Here is a 12,353-nt window from a genome sequence, read left to right as displayed (position 1 = left end):
AAAAAAAAAAAAAAAAAGACAACAAAAAATTTAAAACAAAATATGGAATGTAAATAAAATGGCCCCAAAGAAGTAGATTCTCTGGGTCTATGTTATTTATTTTATGTTTTATTGTATTTATTCGTTATTTCATAAGTTGTGATTAATTGTCTTGGGCTGCATATAAGGCTTGATTATGGACGTATAAGAAACCTCTTCCTTGTGGCTGTGTAAGGCCTTGGACGCTGCACAAGACCGAGCTACTTGGGTTTGTCTTTCGTTTTGTGGCTTGTTTTCTTGTGGTTATATTTCCTTCTGGTTTTTATATATGTAACAACGGACCAAAGACCAGGATAGATGGCTTAAAATAGTAAACTGATGATCACATGAGGAGGGGCCTGATTGCAAATGTGGTACCGCTTTAAAATCTGACAATTGAGTGATTTGGTATTATTCAATGATAGTAATACCTCAGCAGTTCACTTCTACAGGAACTCCTACACTGTCCAGTGTTCTTGTTGTCTCATGCAGATCCCCTTGAGGTCCCCCAGGCACTGATTGGCTACGTGAAGAACTTCTTTGGCTGCAGAGAGTGCGCCAGCCACTTCGAGAACATGGCGCAGGAGAGCATGCAGCAAGTCAAGTCCCTCGCTTCGTCTGTGCTCTGGCTGTGGTCGCGGCACAACCGGGTCAACAACCGACTGGCAGGTGAGAGCAGGGTCTTCACTGCCATGCAGGGCAGTGGGCATCAACCCGCTGCTCCCCGAATGCCCATTTCTCTTGTGCTTCAGTCACTTCATTGAATCATTACCCGAACAACTGCTCCCAAATGCCCAACGGCTGACAACAGTCCTAAATGTCCAGCAAGGCATTTTATAGTGGAGTTAAGTGTTCGGTCCAGTCATTTATGCCCCATTTCCACTAGCCATGCTTAGCTGCACCTCAGCGTGGCCGTGCCAGTCCGGGCGGTTTCCACTAGGGCTCAGCTGCACCTCTGCCTGTGCCCAATCTAGTTTCAGTAGGCACAGTTTCGTACATCGTACCGGCTGAGTCTCAAACTGGTCTGGGGCACGTGCTGTGACGTCCCTTACACAACGTCACTGCACTTGGAAATTGTAACTACAGTAATGGCAGCCGCTCTCTGTGATAGATGCAGTAGAAACTTGGAATATGTGTGTTTACTTTGGGAAAACGATTAATCTGGAGCAGTTATTAACACACTGTGGAAAAGTGCCACACAGGATTAATTGCTTAGCGCAGAAAGACATTTCAAAGTGTTTTAAAAGATCGCGAAAATCCTGTTTGAGAAAGAACTGCATCGGACTGCAATACAATGTGCCTTGTCGAAATACATTCCTTAAATATTCATCCTGGATTTAAATTAAATGGCATGGTTTTTATCTTAAAACAATTAAAATGTTTAATACAGAGGCTAGTTTTTATGTGATCAATCGTATGAAGAAGCACATCGTTTAATTATATTTGTAAGCCCTCATTATTGCTATAACTATATGTTAATCGTAATCCAAGTATAGATGCTTTACCGACTGCAGAAATACAAACCTTACAACCTTACAAAACTTACCGATTAATACAACTGATCCATTCATTATGGTGTCAAAGGTATTTTTTAAAAGGAATCCCATTCGCAATAAAAGCTGATGCCCCACGATGTTATTGATGTGCGATTCTTTTATTTTGCGACATTGATAAAGCTGGAGGTATACAGAGAATACATGCTAACATTACATTTGTGGAAAAACTGTTCGAGTAAGTTATGGATCCCAGAGTGTTGTAGCTGTATTTATACATGTATTAATTTTTCTTAAGAAACTACATATATAGGCTATGACTGTGTATGTCATACTGTATATTTCATGATCTAGATATGCAGTGGCTACACGGGACAGATGTAAACCCAGGCGCACAGTATTTAATAATGCAACGCAAGCTCATTCTCCCACAGATAAACAATAAGGGAGAATATCTAGGATACTTAAATTAAGCTATATTGTCAATGTTAATCAGATCATGATACAGGGAGAAGTAACATGGTTATTTATTTTTTAGAAGCGCTGCTCAACAAAATAAACTAGATGAAATGGGAATTAAGTCGAAATGAACACTTACATTTCTAACAAACTGTCGTATTTTTAAGTGATGTCATTTGTTTTATATATTGTTTCAATGTGTCCCAGTTTGTACTTTTGAATATCTGGTATAACCTTTATAAAAGTTTATTGTGCTTTAATGTTAGAGGTATTTCAGCCTCCAGTTTAAAACACTAAATCCCAGAATGCCGAGTGTCTCAGGATGCATTTTGACCTTTCGTGTCTCAGTCACTTCATAGGCAAGCTGTACCGAACGACAATGAATGGAAACACTGCCAGCAAAGTTTAGGTGCACAGTTACAGCCCGGTCATGCTGAGGTGCACCTGAACATGGCCAGTGGAAACGGGGTTTTAGAGTTCAGCTAGATCCAGAGCCAGCACACTTAGGGGTACTCCAGGTCAGGATTGAGATTGAGGTCTTCTGTTACTGAAAGCAATACAGCTAAAGCATACTCCCTACTGTAACCAAATGTCTTTACACTTCCCTACTTTAAGCCTCTAATTGAACAGTGGTCCTCAATTCCACTGCAAATCTATTACGACAGCCCTTATTTACACTTCCAACTAATGGGTTCATTCTAGTTTCGGATGCCTTTTTAAACTAACTAGCGAGAATACAAAGTTCACAATCCAGGTTGTGCAAACATGTTGATTGCATTGTATACAGGGTGGTCCCGATTGCTTTTAGTAGCTAATTGATCCCAGCAGTTTTTTTATGCTTTTGAGTCCACTTCAATTACATAGCTTCTTCCAGACCCCAGTAATCCTTTGTGTATCACTGCTATTTTCAGTCTTAAATGCTCCTAATCTTAATTTGTGACCTCTGATCCTGGTTTTATGATGATGCTGAAAATAGTCCTTGGGTTTGACTTTGTTGATTACCTTCAGGATACGCAATATCTGAATAAAATCCACTCCTAATCTCCTCTGTTTAGGACTAAAGAGTGTCGTCTGTTGTAACCTGTCAGTGTATGACATTGATTGAAGACCAGGAATAACGCGAGACGCTGTTCTTTGGGTTCTCTCAAGGGCAGTGAAATTAGTTCCTGTATTCCTACGCCAATGCCATACAGTCTGCGCAAGCCCAGACAGCGCTGTGAAACGCAGATCTGTATGTTGACAAGTATACCTCGTAGAATATCCAAGCAGTGTCACCAAGTGGACTGCTGAAGAATGTAGCGCTAGTCTTCTGTGTTATTGTTTCCCCTAGTTTCAAATCACTTTACTTAACTCATTTAATCTTTCTCATATACACACATTTTCTATTTAAGCTGTGATTACTTGATACAGTGTACAGTGTGCCTGCATAAACATTGGGAAACTTGGAAAGACCATTAAATGTCTGATTACTCCGATTACATTAGAGTAATGAATTTCCTGAGAGCTGGCATGAAAGGAAAGATGCTAAAAGCCCTCTGACTCTATTCTGAATATTTTCTGTTTATGACCTACCCCAGGTTACACAAAAACTACTAAGTTCAGTGTTGTACTTATGCAGTTTGGGACACAGCATTTTCAGATCCCACCCAGCCCTCCCTCAGGAAGAACTTTTCATTTATTCTAGTTGAATTTTGTGTAACTTATCAACCCACAAATGCCAAAGACCTCAGTGCTCTCAAATTCATTATTCATTGCTCTGCAGCCGGCTTGTCAAAGGGTAATCGGCAATATTTTTGGATGTACACTGTATCTTTAAAGTTCTTTGAAAGGAAAATGTAGATGTGTGCTCGTTTGTCACTTGTTAATCCACAAATTAAGGTTGCCTTGCAGAATTTAAATTCTAAGTTTAGTTAAACTAAGTTTAATTTCTACTTCTGAATATAGAATAAACATACTGCTAACAAATTTATTTTTGGGAACATTCTGTGAGGTTGTAGTTTGCCTGTATTTTGTAATATGAATTGTGTGGCACAATAATGTTTGCCAATTTCAATATATATCAACTTCAATTATTTTATTTTGAACACATAAATGCAGTGTATATTGTTAAATGTTATTAAATTGAAGTTAAATATCTATTTTTATTCTACATTATATTTGCCAATATTTTGTCTGTTATTTACGTGTTATTTTATAATATTTTGACGACATGCTCTGAAATATACAAACCTGTGTCGTCACAGAATCATATGATTCTGTTGTTATTTAGTGAGCTTACAGTATGATACGGGTCACCTGAAAATAAGAGAGTAAAACTAGATGATAGATTATACAGCCTCATTCAGAAAGTGTATTACCCATTTCGAGATCATGCTTTACTTGCATTTGATCTCCATTAGTCCAGTGAAACGGTTCTCCCTTAGGACTGTGGACTCATGATGATTTAACATGGCTCCAAGGGTGAGGCTGAGATATTATGAACATGTATCCATAGTCCCCTGTATTGGAAAGGTGGTTCTGTGAGGGAAGGGGCCAGTAAAGTCAATGTCTTCCTTCAGTAAGATTGACTGAATTGCCACATACCTGAAAGTTTTACTCGCAAAGTCAATCTGTAGATAAAATGTTTTGTTCACATTGTCAAATCCCGACAAGCGCCATCTCATGGGAGCTTGAAATCAACTTTCTCCACAATCTCAGGTGAACAGCACCTCAAAGTCCAGAGGCTTTGCCACGCGAAGGGCAGCCTGCTCTCTCAAGCCCTAATCCCTCTAATTCAGCGATCCTCTCCACAGACGCCAGCTGTCCCTGCCACAGTTCAGCTCCAATGGGATTAGCCGTCTCCCTGAAACAATGGCACTGCGTCAGAGTGAGCTGGTCCGGCTTCTGAGGCCGTGACATTTTGAAATGGAGAGGGTGAGGGGGACCCCCACCATGTACTTAATTTTGGTGTCATCTTCCCCCTCCCCCTACCCAAGTGTGGTAGGGTGGTGTGTCTTTTGAGCTATGCTGGAATGACACCCCCGCACATGAAGCTCAGCTCCTGGAGTGGCCGTGACTCGATCTCTGTTCCTCCCCAGGCAGTGTGCTGTCTTCACTGTGCCATTGTATCATGGGCTGGACATGCCAGCTGCCACACGTCTTCACTAGAAACACCTGGGATATTTATAATTGCTAATTTGAACCTCACGTGATAGGTTGTAATTCTACACCGGCCACACGATTTTGTTTTTCAGAGAAATCAATTACACTTCTAACAAATAGAGCTGCTCTTCTCCAATCTTAACGTCACATTTTGACTGCCTCAAAATCCCTCTTGATGGCGCCCGCACAGCCACCAACATTTGACTTTTTAAAAAGGCCATTTCCTTCCTTCGAGTGCTAATCCATGCCATTATAGGATGGGTGTCGAGTCTCTTTGTTGAAGTTCAAAAGGGAAATTCCTTTTCAGCTCCCATTGTCCACTTAGAATGAACGCCTTGCCCGTCAGCTTGGAATATTGTCCTCCATTATTGATCCGGTCAGCTGAAATAAGTGCTCCATCTCTGAATCCTCTTTATTTTGAGCATCAGGTTGCTGGTTGTACAGCCTCACTTAATCTACCGGCTATTTTGATATGAATACTTACTAGGGAACCCCTCCTCCTCCTGCTCTCCCCAGACACCCAATCCCATTACAGGGACTCTTTGAAGTGTGGCCCCCAGCCTCATCTCTTGCACAGACAGCCAGTTTAACAGCAGACAATGGATATTGTACCCAATCTACTAAAACAGCACCAAGGGACCTTTTGCAAATTCCCAGGGCAACTACTGACAGCAGGTGGCACAAGCCAAGAACCTGCCCAAGCTTCCCAACTATTGTCATCCTCTCATAAATTGGTTCACATGGTGACAGCGTGGAGAAAGGAGGTGGGTGTAGCGGGGGTGGGGGTGCAGTCAGCACGTGGCAATGAGTAGCAATACCCCCCCCCACACTCTGTCTTCTCTGTTCCCCTTTCTCCATGCGCCTCTTCCCAAGGGAGTTTTCCTCAAAGTGTGCCATTTTCACAAATCCCCTTTTGGGAGCAGCAAAGCGTGAAGAAGAGCTATTTGTAAAGCACCGAGACCAATTAATTTTACTGTCAGGGCGGACCAAAGCACAGCGTCAGCTTTCAGGGCCTGTTTAACTGATATGAATCGCGTGCACACACACACACACGCAGACAGCTTGTGCCCACAGTCTGGACATAGATCAGGCGACATGGGGAACATGTGGAGGCGGAGGTCTTGTATTCCCTCTTAAGCAGATCTGTTTGTTCACATCCTCCTGGGGAACTATTTTGCTGTTATGTGGCAGCTCTGCTTTTAAGCAGCCAGGTGTATCTAGATTCAGGGTGATGGAAATAAAAGTGCCCATCTCTCATATTTATTCATTTTGCACATTAATCCCTCCACCATAAAACAGTATCTCACTGTTCAGATTTAGTCTGTTAAAGATGTGTGTGACATGCTGTTCGAGTCAAATAATATAATTGGTATTTGAAATGTTTTATGACATTCATGTAGGCGAAGGTATATTTTTAGAATCCAAAAAATGAACAAATGTCAAATACATGCCCAGCATGTTTGTTGCGTCCATCACTATGACTCTCAGATTTATCCATTTTCCAAGCGTCTACACTGGATTTTCCCATGGCTTATTACTAAGTGGCCACCCTACATAAAGTGGAGAAATGATGAGAGATGCTCACTTATCACATTGCTATATTCATACACAAGATTCTGTACTTTTTTTTGCTATTCACATTGTATTGTAGGCCTATATCCCCTAGTAAAAGTTAAATTATATTAAATGAATTTGGTAACCCTATATCTGGCAGTTATCTTGGTTAAGCCTGTTTTTCTACATTTTGACGATTTATATATACAGGGAAATGATTGCCTTTGTGTTCTGGAAAACTGTTACAACTTCCTCGTTTACTGGTTTAAATAGTCGGTGGCTATTTTATAGAGAGTGTTGGCGGCACTGGAGAGAGTTGACGTTCTAAAGTAAATTGTCAGAAGTAACTCCGAAATCCAATCCTTTGTCGTTTATTGATGAATATAGTTATTCCACTGTACATATTCATATATTGTTAGAGTAGCATATTTGTATTGTTTTACAGTGGAAAAGCTCAAGTTGTGGGTATTTTTATTTTAGCCTACTAAATGTTTTTTCCTATGGAAGTCTTTTGATGGCCTTTATTTGTTTTGCCTGTTCTAGGTCGGTATTCATATTGTAGTGTAAACCAGCCAAACCACAGCAGAGCGTGTGATTTAGAAAGTACTAGTAACCACATATAAACAGCACTGCACTGTTACAGTAGTAAGTCTTATTTAATGTACGTATATATGTACCACGATTGCATTCCTTGAAAGGAGAACTGGTGCACTTCCAGGGCAAAGTCAATTATTAAAGCATGCCGTGCCTCGATGCAGGCCGTCTGTCCATGCTCAGACCATTGTTTGATGTCACTGAGGAGCTGATGTCATGGACGCCTGGCTGGAGTTGGGAAAGTGCTGTGTGAAAGTCAGCACGTTGACAGGATTGCTGCTTATTGGAGGTCCGAAAGTACACAAGTTAGACATTTGTTCTAATGGTACGTCTATTGTAACTGGTCTCGTTAGTTTTTAAAATTATTAATTTTTCACATTTAGGGTATTTTTTTCTTGGCTGTTCCCATTACACAGATATACATATATATAGCATTCATTTTACAGCATAATAAATATTGTGAGGACACTTTGCTTATGTTACATACCTATCAAAACATGATGGAGTAAAACGCACAATCAAAATTTGGTAAATTCCTTCATGAGCACCATGCGGCACAGAATACATTTTGTTCCTTAATCAGTTTACCAAATGTCTTCTTGGATAAGTCAGAATTTTCTTGACTTTTTCTTCTTTCGATTTAATCCTGAATGTCAATGTTCTGAAGGGAGAAAACAACAATTGGATGAGGAAAAAGGATTTGACTTGTTTTCTCCCCCCGTGATTTGCCGCAATATCTACAGCAAGACATCTTTTCTGCATGGATATTCATTTCTTGCAAATAAGGAAACGCAGCAATGCTGGGATTATTGTTGCTGGTGCTACTCTCTGTAGAAGAGATACACGCATGTGTTGCAGGTGGATTAATCTGTGACAGAGAATAGAAATGAATGGAGCTGTACACACAGCACAGCTGGACTGTTTCCTTTCCAGAGTGGCGACAAGCAATTTATTAGCAGATGCCTCCTTTTGCAGGGGGGTGGAGGGGAGCATGTAGGAAATTCAATTAAAACAAGAGCTCCCCTTGAGGTGCCCAGCTTCATAACCAATCTGGAGATAGTGCTCCCTTCAAAGGGGTTTGTGTGTTTGTGTGTGTGTGTGTGGGTTTGGGGGGGGGGGGCGGTGGTTGGTCTCCGCCATAGTCATATTCATTATCTTTCGACCCCCTCCCTTTGTCCACCGGGACAACAAGCCGAACATTGATCATTGTGAGATCCTGTCACACACTTCCCTGTCTGCACCGCCCCATCCTCATTCCAGGACCCGACTCTGTGCTGGCTCTCCTCTACACACTGGCAGATGCTAGCCTCCCCAAATCCCTCCCCCCGGGCAACTCCCATGGGAGATGGGGAAAAAGAAGTGTGTCAACACAGACTTGTTAACATCTTAACATCTACTCTGCAGGATTTCAGAGGCGATGAAGTCAAAGCTAGTATTCCACCCCCTCAAAATGTGGTCTGTTATCGTTGTTCAATTAAATCCACATGAAAGTGTTGAGCAACTTTAAAATATACACGCTGAATCTATAGGATTATTATAATTTTTTGGCATAGAAGTAAATGGTCTGACTCTTTCTTAGTATACAGGGTGGGAACGATGCTTCAGAGAATGAAGTATTGGAACAGTGTTGGCTGCTCAACTCTTCTTGAAAAATGTGTCCGATTTTAATATTTTTAATTGTAAGATTGTGCTCCGGTTCTGTCTGTTCTGCTGGCTGTGTTCCTATCCTCCTCTTTCCTTTGGATAGGTCTGTGTACATCTCTAGGTGTTGCATTTGCTCACGTATTTTCTCAGAAAAGCCTAATTACCAAAGTCATTTACAGTTGATTTTCACAGCTTATAAAGCTTTCGGTGGTTTGGCCCCAGATCACCTAAGAGACTTGTCACCATACTCCCCCCCAGTTTGTGCTCTGCTGGCCTGACGTTCAGTCCCTAAACAAAGCGGCAGATGATGGGAGCTGGAGCTTCTGCAGGCTGTGCACCAGGGTTGTGTGATATTACCACTGTTTGTCCATCAATCTGAATCAATTACTCATTTTAGGCTCTTTGGATTAACTTGATGTTCTTATCATTTGTGCCTTATGGTTATTTCTTGGCAGAAATAAGTATCTGTATGCGCTTACTGTGTGTTTGTTGTGCTGTTATTGTGTGTGCTTTGGTTCTGCTTCATTATTGCGTGATCAAGAATGTTGTTCATCTGTATCAAGGCTTTAAGAGAAGTATCCTATGTTCAGCCCCTACCTCACTCTGGTCTTCTCTGTTACAGGTGCCCTGAGTGAAGACCCCCAGTTTCCCAAGATCCAGTGGCCGCCGCCAGAGCAATGCCCAGGCTGCCACGATGTGAAGAGGGGTGAGCACACGTGGAAGCAGGAGCCGGTGCTGTACTTCCTCAAGGAGTATTTCTCGGCCCAGAGGATCCTCCCAGACTACCTGGAGGAAGAGGCCGTGCTGCTGGACAAGCAGGCAGCCCAGCGTGCAGCGGCGGAGGCTGGTGGGGGCGGCCGCAGGAAAGGCAGGGGCGCCCCTGAGGAGGGAGAGGAGGAAGAGGAAGGGGAGCAGCAGCTGGCAGGGGAAGAGGAGGATGGGGAAGACGTGGATGAACAGGGGGAGGGGGAGGCGACTGCGGAGGCTGCACCGGAGATGGAGGCCGGTGACGCGGGCCGGCACTGGGAGGACGTGGGCCCAGCCAGGATTCGGCGGCCCAGCATCGTGGGGCTCAGGCTGAGGGAGGAGCGGGGGAGCGAGGACATCGTGGACCTGGACTCCTTCGTCAACCAGCATTACAAGATCAAAGCCCTCCGTGCCGCCGCCGATGCCGCCCACCGGAGGGAGGAAGAGGAGGAGGAGGCTGAGCAGGGGCCGTCGCTCCAGGGGCAGCCAGAGGAGCCGGCTGACTACGTGGCGGTGCGCAAGCGGCTGCAGAAGCGCGGCCTAGCGGGGAAGTACATGGGGCTGGAGGAGGCTGACACCGAGCCCCAGGGCAAGCGCTGGATCTTCCTGCTGAACGTGGGCTTCTCCCGGCTGGACATCAGCCTCTGCGTGCTGCTGTACCTGCTGTCCTCACTGTGCCTGATGGCAATGTACCTCTACTTCAAGATGAGGCTGCGGCTGCGGAGGGGCAAGCAGGCACTGCCCTGACCCCCCCGGCGGCCCTTCAGACAAAGCCTAAACCCTGATCCGCAGCCCCCCTGGAAACTGGTGTCAGTTGTTTATTTTTTTCGTAATTCAAATTATTATTATTATTATTATTATTATTATTATTATTATTATTATTATTATTATCATCATCATCATCATTCATTTTCATCACTGTATTAAAACTACTTATTTGGATAAAAATAATCTGTGAATCACTACAAACCTCAGCTATATTGTCCATTTGAAATATACTGATAATTGAGTGGCAGAAGAGTTAATTTCTTTATAAATAGTTGTTTCCAGGTGATCGATCCCTCAGGAATTTGAAATGAGGAACACTGATAGAAATGGATCTGAAGTTCTGTAAATGGAAGTCCTGGGGGAATCTGATTATAGTTACTCCTGCTATAGGCTAACATTGAAGGCGTACCCTGTGTACACAATGTGAACCTGACCACCTTTTCAGTGGTGTGTGACCAGAGCTCAGAGCACACTGCACACATCCTTCAGCCCTGCTTCTGGTTCACACCACTCTCTCAAGATCCTTTGGCAGTGCTTAGAAACCTTTTTAGCACTCACTTTTTGGCAGATCTATACCTCTATTATATAAGAGGAAGTGGTCATAACTGATTGGAACAGTAAGATTGATTTGACTTATTATATTTTCAAGGTTTCTAAATGTGAATAAAGTGCACATACAGCCTACTGGGGGAAAATGGGACCATATTTATTTAAGCACTGTTGGCCCGTGACAGCTGGGGCTTCATGTATGGAGCAGTCCCCTCCCCCACCCCCACCCACCACAGGAACCACAATCTTGAATATGATCTGACGTCGTAAACTGTGTCGTGGGGCAGGAGGAGGATTTTATTGGCATTTAAGAGATTTTCTTTTTGGGGGGTTGGGATATAAAGTGATGGGGGCAGGTAGGTGTGCATTTCTGATGTTGCCTTTGGTTACCTGGGCAATGAAAGAGGGGGAGGGAGGGTTTCAGCCTTTGGCCGGGTTTGTGGGGCTTCAGGGAAAGGGGATGGCCGTTCCAAATATCAGACCCTGGTCGTCTGTACTCCTACAAAACACGCCAATCACAGCTGAGAAGCAGTTCATCTAATAAGCAGTTACCCCCCAAAGCATTACCCTGTGACTTGATGAAACAAAGAAGTGGATCACAGAGCTGATGAACAGTTTGCATTGCTCTTGATTTTTGCTGTGAAATCTGACAGTTGTGTGGATTGGTGTTGCAATATTGCCTGTTGTAACGGTGCCCTGTGTAAGCTTGTGCTACATAATGTTCCTCTGTATGGTCATTTAATTTTTTTTTCTTTTTCCCTGTAATTGATTTTGAAGGCTAAGGAAATGCATTGTTTGCAAAGTTCAGAGCCAATTGAAAGAAGATCCCATTCTCTTGAAGTGAGTTATTCAATGATTCCATATTTGTTATGGATTTTCATGTGCTTTTAATAATTAAGTAATGAATTAATTAATAATCAGCCCAGTAAAGCATCCTTTCCTGAACTGCAATGTGAAACTGGTGTTTTTTTGTGATGCTAGGTTAAGTTCAGGGTTTTCACAATGAAGCAAGGAAATGGACCTCGAAGTTCTGCATTTGCTGGACTAGATGGAGTGACTGATTGCTCCTACTAAAATTATTCAAAAGTGATCATTAAAAATATATTCACTCTCAAGCTTGTTTGAGCTTTGTTATTTATATAACTTGTGTGTGCCTGTTTTGTGTTGCTTTTTTCAGTTCTGTTTCAGTTCTGAAGCACAGCGCTCTTGGCTGCGTGTTCTGGTGTCACTGGTTCTAGTTAAAGGGTGTGTGTGTGAAAATCAGACCTGATGTCCACAGGGCCTCCTCTGTGGAAATGCAACATCACAATCTCTCTTCTCTGTGGACCTATCCCAGCGCAGGTCTGAGCTGGCAGAGTAAGTGTAGTCTGGTAGGGTGTACCTACA

The 12,353-nt window shown here is 42.9% G+C and overlaps 1 protein-coding gene across 1 annotated transcript in view; it reads left to right on the top strand.

Annotated features, from left to right (window-relative positions):
- Positions 1–12,082, top strand: part of qsox1 (quiescin Q6 sulfhydryl oxidase 1) — a 38,289-nt gene extending 26,207 nt beyond the window's left edge. The window contains exons 11-12 of the mRNA XM_066692630.1: positions 511–687; positions 9,526–12,082. Coding sequence (XP_066548727.1) covers positions 511–687; positions 9,526–10,397 — 1,049 coding nt within the window. The 3' untranslated portion in view covers positions 10,398–12,082. The remainder of the gene's footprint in view (positions 1–510; positions 688–9,525) is intronic.
- The last annotated feature ends 271 nt before the right edge of the window (positions 12,083–12,353 follow it).

The sequence above is a fragment of the Amia ocellicauda genome, chromosome 19 (assembly GCF_036373705.1).
Source record: "Amia ocellicauda isolate fAmiCal2 chromosome 19, fAmiCal2.hap1, whole genome shotgun sequence".
Lineage (NCBI taxonomy): Eukaryota > Metazoa > Chordata > Actinopteri > Amiiformes > Amiidae > Amia > Amia ocellicauda.
The sequence above is the reverse complement of the archived record's forward strand: the minus strand, read 5'-3'. Positions and strand labels throughout refer to the sequence as shown.